This window comes from Asterias rubens, chromosome 13, assembly GCF_902459465.1.
Source record: "Asterias rubens chromosome 13, eAstRub1.3, whole genome shotgun sequence".
Taxonomy (NCBI): domain Eukaryota; kingdom Metazoa; phylum Echinodermata; class Asteroidea; order Forcipulatida; family Asteriidae; genus Asterias; species Asterias rubens.
In genome coordinates this window covers 10,569,042-10,585,038 of record NC_047074.1, presented here as the reverse complement: position 1 = coordinate 10,585,038, position 15,997 = coordinate 10,569,042, and the positions used below count along the sequence as shown (strand labels likewise).

Genomic DNA, 15,997 nt, shown 5'->3' with positions numbered 1-15,997 from the left:
AGGAAGTGCTTTGAGATGTCCATCGGCCATGAAAAGTCTTATGTTATTATTGTTAAATGCGCGGTATAAGAATGTGTTATTATTAACTGTATTTGTTTTTTCTTGCGCTGCTCAGATGATGGTGTGGTACCAGTTACCCAAGAGTTCACGGCAAGCTCTTCGTCGGCGGCCGCTCCATTCAGTGGATTCAGCTTTGGTCAGATCAAAGCCCCAGAGTCTAAACCCGCTTTAAGCTTTGGGAGTATTCCTCAGCAGGTTTCTAAAAGCAAAACAGAGGAAGGCAAGTAACATTATTATATCTCTTCAGACTCCTGACGATGACTAGAACGATGAGCTAGTAGAAAACGTTGAGACCAATTATAAACTGATTCCGTAGAAGTGAAGTTATTATGCCTTCTCACACTCTGCTGCTGAACTTTGGAACAATACTCCAACTAATGTCTGTAATTCTTCTTGTGTTGTTTCCTTTTAAGAAAACAATTAAAGCTTATCTCTTTCCTAAATAGTATATTAATGATTTGTTTCTTGCTTATTTTAATTTATCCTTTTCTTAGTTATGCACTTTGATCATGTTTTGGAAAAGCGCAGTATAGACCCCTTGCAGTACACGCCGTGTACTCACATGTGCCTATCATGGGTGTCATTTTGGGTGTCAAAATCATATACAAACATGCACAAAAGAGAGTTGACACCCCAAACTACACGCACTTATTCGGAGGCGCATTCTGTTTTGTGTAAGAAATCCATAGCTCCCCCTTGCATGACGCGAAACACTACGTGTATGCTGAGGTCATGCGCATGTTTTTACGCATAGAGAACAGCTATTGTCCAATGATCTGCCTCCCGTTTGACAGTGTGACATCATGGGTCTATAAACACATTTTTTATTATTTTTATTGTTTAAATGTTTTGGTGTCTCCTTTTCTCAGATGATGATGTGATCTTCATCTCCGAAACGCTTCCTACTGCTGATCAGCGAGCCAGAGCAGAAAAACTTCTCTTGCCTCCGACTTTCTTTCTGTATGAAGATGATCCGCCCTGTCCCGGCTGCAGAGGATGTGAGGAGGAAGATCTGGCTCAGCGAGAAATCAAACGTGAGTCAAACTAGTAGGATTTGAAATTTTGCATCATTTCATCCCCAGACGTGACACTTGACATTTGACACTTGGCCATTGCTTCGTCCTTCAGATGGGGCTTAAAACTGTTGGTCCCATGTGTTGTGTAACGCATGTAAAAGAACCCAGTTCATTTATCGAAAAGAGAAGGGGTTCGCCCGGTGTTCCTGGCTGTGGCTGCTTTATGCGCCGTAGCACCTTGTAAACCCTTATAAGGTGCTACATAATTGGGTCTCAGAATCCATCACTGCAATAACTTATCCTACTGAAAGTTTGTATATATTCATCGTCTTGAGTACCTTGTTTGGTAGATACGTGCGCTATATACATGTAAAGACTGCGATATTATTATCATTATCAGTCCGCGGTAGTTTTGACCGCGTGAGGGCGCTCTCAGTCACCTCTAGGGGTATATTCCGTCATACCAAAATTAGTAATTAAAGACTGGAACACATTACCACCACAGACTTCATAACCATCACGGACATCAAAGGAGCCGTTATAATCCACCTCTAAAGCAACTTAAAACTATAGCACAACAAAAGTGACGGAAGGCCGATTAAAGCTGTTTATTTATTTGTTTGTCCATTTTAATTGTTTTTTTCTAAGTTTTACTAAAAATAAAAATTGTATGCCATTTTTGTTTACAGTGTCCAAACTTCCACATTCGATTGATTCCTCTTTTGGGATTTATTAAAGGTTTGCTTAAAGAAAAATTGAATGTCAATTTTTCCTTACAGTGTCCAAACTTCCAAATAAAGAATCAGCGCCGGCCGCTTCTGCAGCAGTTACACCTGCAGCAGTATTTGGCAGTGCTGCATCGAGTACACCCGCGGCAGTGTTTGGCGGTGCTGCATCGAGTACACCTGCAGCAGTGTTTGGCGGTGGTGCATCGAGTACACCCGCAGCAGTGTTTGGTGGTGCTGCATCGAGTACACCCGCAGCAGTGTTTGGCGGTGCTGCATCGAGTACACCTGCAGCAATGTTTGGAAGTGCCGCATCGGGTCAGAAGACATTTGGCTCACTCGCTGTTGACACGCCAAGCACCTTTGGAGCTAAAGGTATAATCCGCACTGTGCACATCTTTTCCTTTCAAAGCATCAAATTCAAATTTCTGGTGGTTATGTCAGAGTGTGGGTTCAAACAATAATTTAGAGAGCACCTTTTAAAAATGTTACAAAGCACTGTACAGTCCGGTCTTCCCTGAGCAAGATGAAGATGTTTCACTATGCTTCTAACTATGCTTTCGTCCTTCGGATGGGACGTAAAGCCGTTGGTCCCATGTGTTGTGTAACGCATGTAAAAGAACCCAGTGCACTTATCGAAAAGAGAAGGGGTTCGCCTCGGTGTTCCTGGTTGTGGCTGCTTAATGCGCCGTAGCACCTTGTAAACCCTTATAAGGTGCTAAATAATTGGGTCTCAGAATTCATCACTGCAATAACCTATCTTTCTGAAAGTTTGTATATACTCAGCGCCTTGAGTACCTTGTTTGGTAGATACGTGGGCTATATAAGACTTCGATATTATAAGATTTCGATATCACTCAGGGGTATAAACGGGTATCCTGCGAGGGTGAATTCCTCGGACCTGTATACTTCCCAAGGAGTTGAAAACAAATTTTAAAAAGTATTATTGACCAGAGCACTAGTGTAAAGTGCATTGAGACTGAGTTATTATTTATTATTATTGTTATTTCAAACTACACTGGAGAACTAAACAAAACAAGTTGTTGATTGTTTGCAGACACTAGCCAGGAAGAACCCTCTATTTTTGGAAACAAAGGCTCAGGGGTGAGTTTTGCTTCCATCACCTCCGACAATCAAGGAACTTTTGCTGGGAAAGGTGAGTTAACTTTATGCATTGTTAAAATGATTCTGGTAATGAGTTGGGTCTGTCTGTGGATGGGATGATCGTGCTACAAACAGACCCGGTCTGTGTGCACACGTACATCCACGGCAATTCCGTTTGTATTCAGCCTTCTCCTTTTCAGTACGTTAAAGTTCCCCTTTTAAGCTCTTAAAGACACTGGACACTATTGGTAATTGTCAAAGACCAGTCTTCTCACTTGGTGTGTCTTAACATGTGGATAAAATAACCAACCTGTGATAGTTGAGCTCAGTTGGTCGTCGAAGTTGTGAGATAGTAATGAAAGAAAAAACACCCTTAATACCCAAAGTTGTGTGCTTTTAGATGGTTGATTTCGAGACCTCAAATTCTAAATCTGAGGTCTCAAAATCAAATTCGTGGAAAATTACTTCTTTCTCGAAAACTATGTCACTTCAGAGGGAGCCGTTTCTCACAATGTCTTATACTATCAACCTCTCCCCATTACTCGTCACCAAGTAAGGTTTTATGTTAATAATTATTTTGAGTAATTACCAATAGTGTCCACTGCCTGTAAGCTCTGTGTAATAACAGGACATGGGGGTCGCTCGAAAACTTTGAGCGAGCTCAAAACTCTGGAGCACCATCTCGATCAAACCCGTCTGAGCCCATCCATGAAGTTGGTGAATAAACCGTAAAAAGTTGCCACTTCAAAACTTCGTTTGCACAAAGTTTGCATGTTAATTTGCACATTAGTTTAAGCCTGATCAGCTACATTTTTTTTCTTCAGGACAATGGAGAACGAGTTCAGTGTGATGGGGGCTTTAGCTAGCTGATTTTTATGGTTATTGTTTGAACAATTAGACTTATTGATTCATAATAGAGAAGACAAATTGTTTACTTTTTGTTTTTGGCACTCTTTCCTCAGGAGCAAAGGGATTTGCGTTTGCCCAGGCTGGTGCTCAGGTCTTTGGAGGTGGAGGTGATGATAACGCTGGGGGAGATGAGGAACATGACCCCCACTTTGACCCCATTGTTCCCCTTCCCGAGGTACAAAATATGATCTTTTACGTCATTATTTGTCATGTGGACCATGTGCTATTTCTAGACTGTTGTTATCTTGAGATTGCGCTGTATCTACGGCTGTTTACTGCGTTTTAATCGCATGTTTATAACTCAAAGTCAAACTGCGGGGGGCGCGTGCGGGCGGTATGCGTGGTAATACGCAGTGCGCCTCCGGGCGGTATGCGGGCTAAAGGGTTAAGGACACAAGTGTCACGACTGGGACTCAAACCAATTCTCTGCTGATCAGAAACACCAGAGTTTGAATTCCATGCTCTTAACCGCTCGATCACGACACTCCCACCTATGTGATAATGTTTGCTCTGTATGGGCCATGAGCCTTTTTTTGCGAAATTGTGCGCATTATAAGAGTTCTGTATTGTTATTTTTAGCTGGTTGATACAAAGACTGGTGAGGAAGATGAAGAGATTATGTACAAGCAGCGAGCCCGTTTGTACCGCTATGCTAAAGAGCTGAATGTCTGGAAGGAACGAGGTATAGGAGAGGTCAAATTGATGCGACATAAAGACAGTGGAGGACTAAGACTGCTGATGAGACGGGAACAGGTCGGATCGGGTTCTCCATTGGAGTTTACTTATAGTTAACCCTCCTACTCTTGTTATTATCTTTGAGGCTTTTTGAATTAGTCAAAGGGAAAGAAGTTTCTAGATCTCCTTTTCTATGTGTTATGCTCTCTGATTTTATAGAGCGATATTTAAAAATAGACCCAGCTCTCCAGTGGGCTTTTTAAAATTTTATTAACCCTCCTACTCTTGTTATCATTATCTTTGAGGCTTTTTGAATTTGTCAAAAGGAAAGAAGTTTCTAGATCTCCTTTTCCATACTTGATTATTGAGCAACTGAAGGTTTGGGTCTTTATTTTTCCTCATATAAAAACTAAAATACTTTCTGTTTTTATAGAGTACATGTATTCATAAATACAGCAGACAGTTTCGCTATTCCTGTTGGTGAAGAGCATGTCACGTGGTGGTGTGTAAACGGCTGACAAAGACAAAGCTTAGGGGGCACAAGCTCATGTACACCAGTTTACTTCTGCGTAGTGCAATTTATAGCTATTAATACCAGTGTGTAATCTATTTGTACACAGGCGTACACGAAACCCAACGCCCACAAAAGAGAATTTTACAAAAATGTACACATTTCAAAAATTCGCTAAAGAAACAGATGTCACAGGCTGCATATTATTGTAAGATCTTTTACGGCCACGACCCTGCTGGTTTTAAACAGCCGTTTAAGAACTCGTCACCACGCTTTTATTTCTTTAATATTTTCTACCTGTGTAGGTTCTGAAGCTGTGCGCCAATCATCGCATCACAGATGACATCAAGCTTGAATCCCTGAAGTCCTCTGATCGTACCTGGGTGTGGCATGCGCTGGATTACTCTGAGGATGAACCATGCCATGAGCAGTTTGCCATCAAGTTCAAGACTCCCGAGCTGGCGGCTGAGTTCAGACGAAGGTTTGAAGAGCTCCAGGCCGAGAGGAAGAGAGAGGTAATAATAATATTAATAATAAGAGGGATGTGATTTCTCCGTTTATAAACGGAATTTCGGTTTTCTTTTGAAGATAAAATTGTAAAGCCATTGGACACTTTCGGTAAACAGTATTGGCCAATGGCCCAAACTTTGTGTATCACAACTTATATATAAGAGAACAAACCTGTGAAAATTTAGGCTCAATCGGTCATCAGAGTCTGGAGAAAATAACAGGAAAAACCCACCCTTGTTTCTGCACGTTTCGCCGTGTCAAGACATGTGTTTAAATAAATCCGTAATTCTCGATGTCGAGAATTGATAATTAGGTGTTCGTGCATTTCAGCACGAACACCTATTGTTATTGCTCTGTTTTTTATTCTTCTCCATCTTCTTCTTCTTCTTCTTCACCGTCAACTCTTATCTACAGCATAACTCAAGATTCAAGCCAAACTGAACCTTGAAACTCATCAGACAATTGAACCTCAATACGAAGACGGCACAGTTTTCATTACGTCATGATGACGTCATTAGGTGTCAAATTACAAGGTTTTTAAAGTTGAAAAGAGACCATTTTCGTTTTGCTGTATCTCAGCGAATATGAAAGCTATGATGTTCAAAGTTTTCGCACCTGATAGACCAAGACTGGGGCAACATTTGAAAAGTTAACGCCAAAATCGTACGACCTTAGCATCCGGGTCGTTACCCTGGGTCGAAGTTCACCTTCGGTTTTTTTCCGTCAAAAAACAATTTTCGAGCTTTTTTACGGAATAACTCAAGATTGAGATTGAATGGAATGTTGAAACTCAACAGATAGTTGAACCTCAGTATCAAGACAACACATACTTAATTACGTCATTATGACGTCATCGGGAATTGAATTACGTTAGATCAAAGTTTAATATTTGTAAAAATCATAACTCAAAAACTATGATTCGGATTTTGACAATCTACACATCATCGGATAGATCATTAAAAGTTGGACAAATGCTTCACAGAACACGTAAAATATTGTTAATACTTCTAGTGCAAAACGAAAGTTGAAAATTTCATAAAATCTTATCGTATTCATGTTTTTAAAACTACTGATCATTTCAACGTAATTTTTGTTTCAGATTGTAAAACAGCAATCCCGCTCAATCTTTTGCACAGAAATAACAAAATTTGGACTTTTACATCAGTCGAAAAGGGACGTCAAAGCACCTGTTGACCCACGCGTTTACCCCATTTTGATCAACAACGCACGCATTGTACGCTATGCAGTGCAAGCGCGGGAATTCCCAAAAGTGCTCTCTTTAGTCCAGCGAAAGAGGGCGCTGTAACGTTTTTAGTAACATCGAGCGCTGAGTGAATCGCGGTGAATCGCAATAGTAGAGTTATAATGAACAACGTCTCACACCAAAACTACAAGTAGGAATACATTTGCATTGATGTTATAAGATACATCAGCTGAAAGGTTTTAATGAACTAGTCAGGATCTACACAAATGAAATCAGTTTAAACTTGGCTTCTTGTTCAAACCAGAGGTTGAAAATAATTGGTCAAAGAAAAATAATTTCACAACCACACATTTGATTTTTTATATATTTATACGTCATTGGGTAGGTATGTAACAACTTAAGAAACGATACACAACATTGACTATTAAACCTTGACCTCCAGTTAAACAGGAAGATGCAGTTAATTATTTGAAAAAATATTACTCCAGAACCAGAAATTAGTTGTATATTATCTGAACGTTGTCAGATAAGGCTTTGAAAAACATTACTAACGCTATAATTTGTGACCTGACAAAATTGTCTTCCGGTACAAACCGGATGTTTAAATTTTATATTTGAAAAAAATCATAACATCTGAACCATACATTGGATTTTTTCAATCTATGCATCATCTGAAAGGTCTTAATAGACTTATCACGTGCTATACAATATGCGACCCTGTTTGACCTTGACTTCCAGTTAAAGTTGGAAATTGATATAATAATGTTTGAAAAATAAAAAAATCCTAAACCACATGATTTGATTTTTATCATCTATACGTCAAAAGAAAGAACTCAAAAGACATCACCAACGCTACCAAGTGTGACCTCATTTGACAGTGTCTTCCGGTTCAAAACGGAAGTTGAAACTTTATATTTGAAAAAATCATAACTTCTAAACCAAATATTGGATTTTTACAACCCATCCATCATTTAAAAGGTCTTAAAAAACTTATCACGCGCTACATAAAAAGTAACCCCTATTTGACCTTTTATCCGATGCAAACCGGAAGTTGGTGTTTAATTTGTAAACAAATCATAACTCCTTAACCAGTCATTGGATTGATGAGGTAAAATGTTGTCACCAATTCATTCACTCACTCACCACGAACACCTTGTTTTTGTAGTAAACAAAAATTGTACATGTACCTCTAGTTGATTTAATGTTTTGTCAAAAAGTAAAGCATTTCATGGACTAATATTTCAAGAGAAGTCTTTCACCATACCCTTCTGTAAACCCTGTTACTTATTTGTAAATTTGTGAACTTTTATTTTTGTTTCTGTTCCGAAAGTGTATGATGGCTTTAAATGAAATGGAGATATAACAATATCATAACGCCCCAGATTGCAGAGTAGGGGATTTAAAATCAAAGATCTGTTAATATTGGGCTTCAAAATCTCAAGATGCAAGAGTTGGCAGCTCTGAGATTGGAGTGAGTTGATGAAGCGCCTTAAAAGTGAGAAGGATGATTTTGAAATGAACTCTGAATTGTACGGTTAGCCAGTGAAGTTGATGAAGTATAGACCTTATGCACATGACGTCATTTCAGTACGGCGACCCCCGCATTGAGGTCAAAAGGAGGTTGTCCATTGGCCAATCTATGTGCGTTTCGATTCACTGTTTGACCTCAAAGATGGCGGCTGGTTGACATCAATGCATAAGGTTTATTGGTGTGATGTGGTCGTCTTCCAGGTAGAGGCAGAGAAGGCAGACGAGGCGGTGGTACCGGAAGGGCCGAGGGGAGATCAGCCGGAGGAGAAAGACGATGACGGAGACAAGAAAGACGGGAAAGATGACACCGCTGCCGAAGCTACAGAAACCGGGGTAAGTATACGAGCCCGGTTTTCCAAAGTTAGTAACAGGGGTGTGATTTCTCTGTTTTTAGTCCCGGTTTCTGGGTTTTGAAGACCCTAACAATAGTTTATGGGTTTTTTTCAACAGTCTATCACATCCTTGCTGTAAGCACAAAAACTTGCTAAGCACAGAAAAAAGTATTGCTTAACAGAAACAGGTTATCAGCCAGAATTATACATTGAGTTTACATTGGTGTGACCCCACTTAATTTTTGGCTGAGCAGCGACAGTTTTTTCTGCTGGAGGCTTTATGCAGGCATGATAGTCTTCCTACTTAAATGCAGTGGATGTAATTATTAGCATAAAACCTTACTTGGTAACAAGTAATGGGGAGAGATTGTTAGTATAAAATGGTGTGAGAATTGGCTCCCTGTGAAATGACGTAGTTTTTGAGAAAGAAGTAATTTTCCACTAATTTGATTTCAAGACCTCGGGTTTAGAATTTGAGGTCTCGAAATCAAGCACCTGAAAGCACACAACTTTGTGTGACAAGGGTGGTTTCATTATTATCTTGCAACTTCGTTGATCAATTGAGCTGAAATTTGCACAGGTTTGTTATTTCATGCATACTTATGTTGAGACACACCAAGTGAGGAGACTGGTGTGTGACAATTACCAATAGTGTCCAGTGTTTTAAGTCTGTTTTCTGATTCAATAGCCTGAAATGTCAATTAAAGCCTGCATCATTTGTACATGTAGATCAGCCCCTGTACTAGATTAAAATGTTTCTACCTTTTCTCCAAGAACCAAATGTCATGCCTGATTATGTATTTGGGCCCCGGTCAGGGTTTTCACAAAGTGGAAAATCTGTTAATTCTTTGGGTATTTTTCTAATCTCTTTCTAGCCAACAACAGAAGAGCTGATCGCCAAGTATCAACCCAAGCCAGGCTCATGGCAATGCGATGGTTGCTGGTTGAACAACGAGGAGACTGCCACGACCTGCATCTCATGCACAGCACCGAAACCCGGTGCAGCGGCTCCATCAGCTACTCAGAAGTTGAGCACCTTGTCAAAACTCGCCGGAGCGTCCCGACAAAATGAGTCGTCCGCGACCACCAGCTCTGGGAGCGAGTTTAAATTTGGCCCTGGTGGGGGTTTCTCGTTCGGTGGCTTGCAGACTTCAGACGGTGCGAGTAAACCCACTGGATTCGCGTCCTTTGGGCCACCGAGCACCTTCTCAACAACACCCTCAGGTACTGGACCGTTTGGAGGAGGACCCGTTCAGTTTGGAACGTCCTCATCATCTGATACCGTATTGATGGCTCCTAAAGAGAAACAAGTTGCGACCCCTACCAGTAAATTTACCTTCGGAAGTGGATTCCAGAAATATGATCTTGGTGCGGCCGGCGATCAACCAAATCAACCAGTTGTGGCATCAACGTCACCCAGTGCTGGCTTTACATTCGGTGCAACGAAACTTACACCCCCTAAGAGTGAACCTGTTGCAGCTGCCCCTTCCACAGTTGCCCCTTCCACAGATGTCCCTTCCTCAGCTGCCCCTTCCACAGCTGCCCCTTCAACAGCAGCTCCCTCTACGAGCCAGCCCCAATCACTGACTCCAGTTAAACCAAAAGACAAACAAAAAGAGGTCCCTCCGACCAAGGAGGGAACAGGCTTTGTGTTTGGAGCAGCAGGTGGCCTTTTAGCACAAACTCCCAAGAGCAGTGCAGCACCAGCCTCTTCAAAGCCCGCTGAAGAAAAATCCATGGGCTTCAATTTTGCCGCCATGGCTAAAACAAAGGGATCTCTGTTCTCCTTCCGCATGGACGTCAGTAAAACTCCTCAAGAAGCTCCCGAGAAATCACCGGTGAAACCAAAATCTCCTGGAGTAGTAGTGAAGTCACCCCAGCAGCAGCCACCGTCACCAGGACTGAATAAAAGTGGAGACGACTATTACAAGGATGATGACGGGGACCACATCCACTTTGATCCCATCGTTGAGTTGCCGGAATGCATCGAGGCGAGAACCGGCGAAGAAGGCGAGGAGGTGAGATTCAGTCATCGAGCCAAGCTGTTCCGCTACAACAAGGAGTCTGCCCAATGGAAAGAGCGTGGTCTCGGCGACATCAAGGTCCTGTACAACCCAGACACCAAGAAGTATCGCATCGTCATGCGCAGAGAGCAAGTCTTGAAGGTCTGTGCCAATCACTTTGTCACTCCGGATCTGAAGTTGCAGCCGATGGCCGGATCAACGAAGTCGTTGGTCTGGATGGCGATGGATGCGTCCGAGGATGAAGTCCAGATGGAACAGTTGGCCGTGAAATTCAAAACGGAAGAGTTGGCCCAGCAGTTCAAGGAGGCGGTCGAAGCAGCTCAGGAGGACATGAAGATGGGAGGAGGAGGAGGAGATGCAGTCAAGAAAGAGGCTGAGAAAGAAAACCAAGATGTCGAAGGAGACGTTAAGGAAGAGGATGATGGTGAGACTGATGAGGAAGATGATGAAGGTGCTGAAGAAGATGAAGAGGATTACGAAGATGTAGACGACGATGATGAAGATGAATATGAAGATGATGGTGAGGAAGAGGAGGGGGAAGAAGGTGGAAACGGTGATGGAGAAGAAGAGCAAGATGCTACAGAACAAGGTGAAGACGAGCAAAATACCCCAACACAAGGTGGAGAAGAGCAGGAAGATGCCACAACACAAGGTAATGTTGAAACTTGATGGAGCTCTATTTCTTGTGTATTACCCATCACTTTTTAAGGCCCTTTTTTTATTTTTCAAAGACCAGTATTCTTGGTGAATCCCAACATATGTGCATAAAATAAAAAAATCTGTAAAATTTTGGACTCAAATACTGCCAATATTTAGTACACTTTTTTAGTAAGACAACCAAATGAAGAATCATAAATACAGGAAAACCTACGACTATGCTGGGCTGAGTGATGGCAACTTTAATGTCGAAAGACATCAGAAAAAAATATTATGTTAAAGTGACTTCGCTAAAACTTGCAGCTTACCATGAATTGAACTTGTTTCATGTGGGCCAAATCTCATATCCCTACACCAGCATCAACCAAAATCCTAAAAAACCCAAAAGTATTACAAAAGTAAACCACTGAAAATCAATAAATTAATGGGCCAGCATGAACAACTACACTCACATAATTAATTGTTATAAATCTTTTTAGTCCTACCTTAATTTTTTAAATATTTACACTTGATACTCACTCTTAAGTGTGTCAGTTTAATCCATTTGTCCGTTTGTTGTTCTAAAAATGTTCGTGTCTTTGTCTATGAAGGCCAGTTTAATTTCCCCGGTGTGGGATAATAAAGTTCTTATCTTATTTTATCTTAACAGGTGACGACGAATCTCCAACTGTTAAATCCTGTGATCCAAACATCTCAAAGGCGTTCTCGGAGCTGTTGCGCAACGCCAATGCCAGCCACGCCCAGAAACAGAAGGAGATGAGTGAGGCTGAATCCTCCCCTAAGGACGAGGAGGCGGCGGGGAGTAGCAAAGATGACAGCGTTACCGAGGAGAGAGACGATATTCACTTTGATCCGATTGTTCAACTCCCTGAACAGGTCAGTATTGAGCGTTGGTTCCTTTAAAGGGTTCAGGTACTTTTTGTTTGACACAAACGTCCTGAGATTTACATTAAACTTATGATGGTAGAAAGCCTCCCTGAAAGTATAACTCGCTGAGTTGCTGTAGTTTTTGAGAAATAAGTAAAAGAAATCCACAACAAACTTTTGTCTCAGTAAGACGAAAATTATTTTGGCATGTACATCGGATTTTACGTAACTCTCTATAGAAGACATTGCTTGGTGTTTTAAAACTTTTTTCTCTCTCTCGAAAACTTGACGACTTATGAAGCTGAAACTTTTACAGGTAAATCATTTTGCATAGATCTTCATTCACAGTAAGTAGGGATTCATGTCATGACCAAAAACTTGATCTACAAAAGGTTCAAAAGACCCTTAAACAATTAAATAAACTGTGACTCCTTCAAAATTATGCTGCCAGAGTTGTAACCCTTGCCCCTATATATCATGTAAATCAGTTCAATCTGTGATTTGTTTGTTAACAGTTGGAGAAGATTACCGGTGAAGAGGACGAGAACCAGCTGTTCTGCTCCCGTGCCAAGCTCTACCGCTACGACAAGACCTCATCCCAGTGGAAGGATAGAGGGGTCGGAGATATCAAGATTCTGCAGAATGTTAAGACGAGACGATATCGCATCCTCATGAGACGAGATCAGGTTTTCAGGGTAAATATGATTTTAATTTTGTTTTTTTTACCCATACATCGATGTGTGTTAGCACTGTTTACTCAGTACTCCCCCCCCCCCCTTTTCTGTGGGGGAAATTACAGGCATATTACTCAGGTGTAATTTGAACTTACAACTTTTGCAATCTGCGGTATTTTTAACAGGGTTAGGGTGCTCTCAATAATATTTGTATCACTTCCTGGGGTATACACGATACATCCGCACAGTTTAGCACTTGCGTTCTGTCACTTCTGTGCGCCATAGTTTTTGGGTTATAACGGCTCCTCTAAAAGTCTTATTTTCCGTGATGGATATGGTGTCTGTGGTGATAATGTGTTCCAGTCATTACAACTGTTTTGGGTTTGAATGAATACACCTCCAGAAGTGATAAAAATATTTTTGAGAGCGCACTCAAGCGGTAACAAATATGGCGGATTCTAGAGCGCTAGACCGTGGAGATTGCCAGTTAGCTAGAAGAAGTTTGAATCCTTTATTTTAGCAGCGCGCGACTAATGTACCAGTCTTTGTTATCTCTAGGTATGCGCCAATCACTACATCACCAAGGATATGGCCTTGCTCCCTAACGCGGGCTCGGAGAACTCCCTGGTCTGGCGGGCGATGGATGCGTCGGACGGTGAACCTCAACCTGAGCAGCTGGCAGTCCGCTTCAAGCTGGCGGGAACAACTCAGCGTTTCAAGGTGACGTTTGAAGAATGCCAGGCCGACCTGAGAAAACTAGAAGACGATAACAAAGGGAGTGAACAAGGTAAACTTTTACTTAAACTTTAACATTCGTTAGTTTCAAATAATATAATAAATAATAATAATAATAACGATAATAATCATAATAAAGACTTATAATGCGTACATATCTACCCTGCTGGGTGTTCAAGCTGCAGTAAACTAAAAGCAACCGAACCAAAAAAGACACAACTAAATTAGTCTTTGAAAACCTGTGACATAAGGGAAATGGTTTGAGAAGAGATTTGAGTTTGGTGGTATAAAGACAAGATCTAAAATTAAGTGTAGGGAGTTCCAGATGCGTGGTGCAGCTGAAGAAAAAGACCTGTGAGTGTGTAAACTTGAGGTCATTGAGGAGAAGCATGGAACTGCTTCGAAGATCCCTTGACGGAGTGTAAACTTGAAGTACTTCCGAGATTTAGTGGGGAGCCTTGCAGTTAAGTGCTCTTTTGAGAATGAGCATCAGCTTGAAAGTGATTCGATGAGAGGGTGGGGGGGGGGCATTGAAGTTGTTTTAGAGTTGGGTGATAAAACAGGATTTTCTAGACAGTGTCACAATGCAGGCTGCTGTGTTTTGGAGGCCTTGAAGACGATAAGTCTGGTTGTTAAGATGCAAGATTTGACTGTGTTGAGGAATAGAGAGTGTTTTAGAGTGGCATGATTATTAAATTGACTTGAGATTGTGGTTTTGTTATGTGATTAATGTAGGTGATGAAGTGTCATCGACAACTGAAGAGTCATCAAAATCACCTTCAAAAGGGCAGGATGCTGGAGATGTGGATGCAGATAAAAAGGTCAGTTTTAACCAAAATCTCCATAAATTTTCGTAGAACACACAAACCACTTAAACATGCAGCTATTTGAAGTAAGTGTTTCTGTACTCCTGATGTCCTGAATCCCGATGATGACACTTGTGTCCTTCGTGCAAGACATTTGTGTCCTGGAGTATTAAGACACTTTGCCTGCTCAGAACTATTGGGTCATTAGTGCTATTTGTATGAGCTCCTGGTAATTGGGATTTACTGATCAAAAGTGGTCTTCAAAGTAATTGTTTTGCAAAGGGTCAGGACCTGAGTAGTACTCAAGACACATCTGTCATGGGTAAAACACAAATTGAATTGACCGATAACTCCACATAACCGCAAATCTGATCAACAGTTGATTGGTTTTCCTTCATGTTTTAAAGTAATAATTTGTTTGTGTTCTCATCGCCAGCCCTCCACAGCAACATCCTCAGCCAAAGAGACAGACACAACTCCCTCCTCCTCTACAGCTGCAGGCACCACCAACCAGGGAAGCAATTGACTGCAATAAACACCATCTGGGCCAAATTTTATAAAGCCTGTTAGCGCAAAAACTTGCTCAGCACAGAAAAATTATTGCTTAAAGGGAAGGTACACAATTGCGTAATTACTCAAAACAAATATTAAGTTAAAAACTGACTTGGTAACGAGCATTGGAGAGCTGTTGATAGTATGAAACATTGTGAGAAACGGCTCCCTTTGAAGTAGCATAGATTTTGAGAAAGAGGTAATTTCTCACTAAAATAATAAAAGACTTCTGGCCAGAAGTATTTTATTCCTATCTGAAATCACACAAATTCGTCAAACAAGGGTGTTTTTTTCTTGGATCATTTTCTCGCAACTTCAATGACCAATTGAGCTCAAATTTTCACAGGTTTGTTATTTTATGCTGATGTTGGGATGTACCAAGTGAGAAGACTGGTCTTTGACAATTACCAAATGTGTTCAGTGTCTTTAAAGGCGCTGGACACTATTAGTAATAACTTTAAAAAATTGTTAGCATAAAAACTTTATACTTGGTTACTTGGTAACGAGCAATGGAGAGCTGTTAATAGACATTACACACAGAACCAGGATTTAAAGTACCTTTCTTGAAACAAAGTAAATGTTATAATACTTTATTATCCATCAGATATTGAATATTCTAAGAGAGTAGTATTCATCAACCCTCCCCCAACATGAATGGACTAATCCATTAGCCTCCTCCCATGATCCACATTTCAGTTTTGAAATATGACAACCAGCCACATTGACATTTTGATTTTGGACAAAGTTGTAATCAAGTTTGGGAAGTAACCTTTGAACTTGGAGATGCTGTGACTTCAGTCAAGAGTTACTAGACAATCATATTTTGATTTCCTGACAAAATGTTGTAATTTCCAGCTCAAAAGTACATGGCATGCACTTAAACGAGGGATTGTTAGGCCTGAGAAAAATATTGGATGTTTTGTCAAATTAAGTACACTTAAAAGTTTGAAATAGTCTGCATAAAAAATATGTAAAAAGAAGAAGAGAAACGAATTATGAATTCTGATTATTATACCCAACAAAAAGGCAGGCACCTTTGATTCAAATTTGTAAACTTTCCCCACTTATTTTGTCGAAGCCATTTCCTTGTACATTCAAAAATCTGA

General features: G+C 40.8%; 1 protein-coding gene across 1 annotated transcript in view; it reads left to right on the top strand.

Annotated features, from left to right (window-relative positions):
- LOC117298712 (E3 SUMO-protein ligase RanBP2-like) overlaps positions 1-14,954 on the top strand; it is a 41,150-nt gene extending 26,196 nt beyond the window's left edge. The window contains exons 22-35 of the mRNA XM_033782029.1: positions 116-280; positions 930-1,094; positions 1,856-2,176; positions 2,859-2,957; positions 3,868-3,989; positions 4,394-4,567; positions 5,306-5,515; positions 8,446-8,577; positions 9,452-11,252; positions 11,907-12,133; positions 12,640-12,819; positions 13,357-13,585; positions 14,269-14,354; positions 14,776-14,954. Of these exons, the coding sequence (XP_033637920.1) occupies positions 116-280; positions 930-1,094; positions 1,856-2,176; positions 2,859-2,957; positions 3,868-3,989; positions 4,394-4,567; positions 5,306-5,515; positions 8,446-8,577; positions 9,452-11,252; positions 11,907-12,133; positions 12,640-12,819; positions 13,357-13,585; positions 14,269-14,354; positions 14,776-14,865 (4,001 nt within the window). The 3' untranslated portion in view covers positions 14,866-14,954. The remainder of the gene's footprint in view (positions 1-115; positions 281-929; positions 1,095-1,855; positions 2,177-2,858; positions 2,958-3,867; positions 3,990-4,393; positions 4,568-5,305; positions 5,516-8,445; positions 8,578-9,451; positions 11,253-11,906; positions 12,134-12,639; positions 12,820-13,356; positions 13,586-14,268; positions 14,355-14,775) is intronic.
- Positions 14,955-15,997: the final 1,043 nt, after the last annotated feature.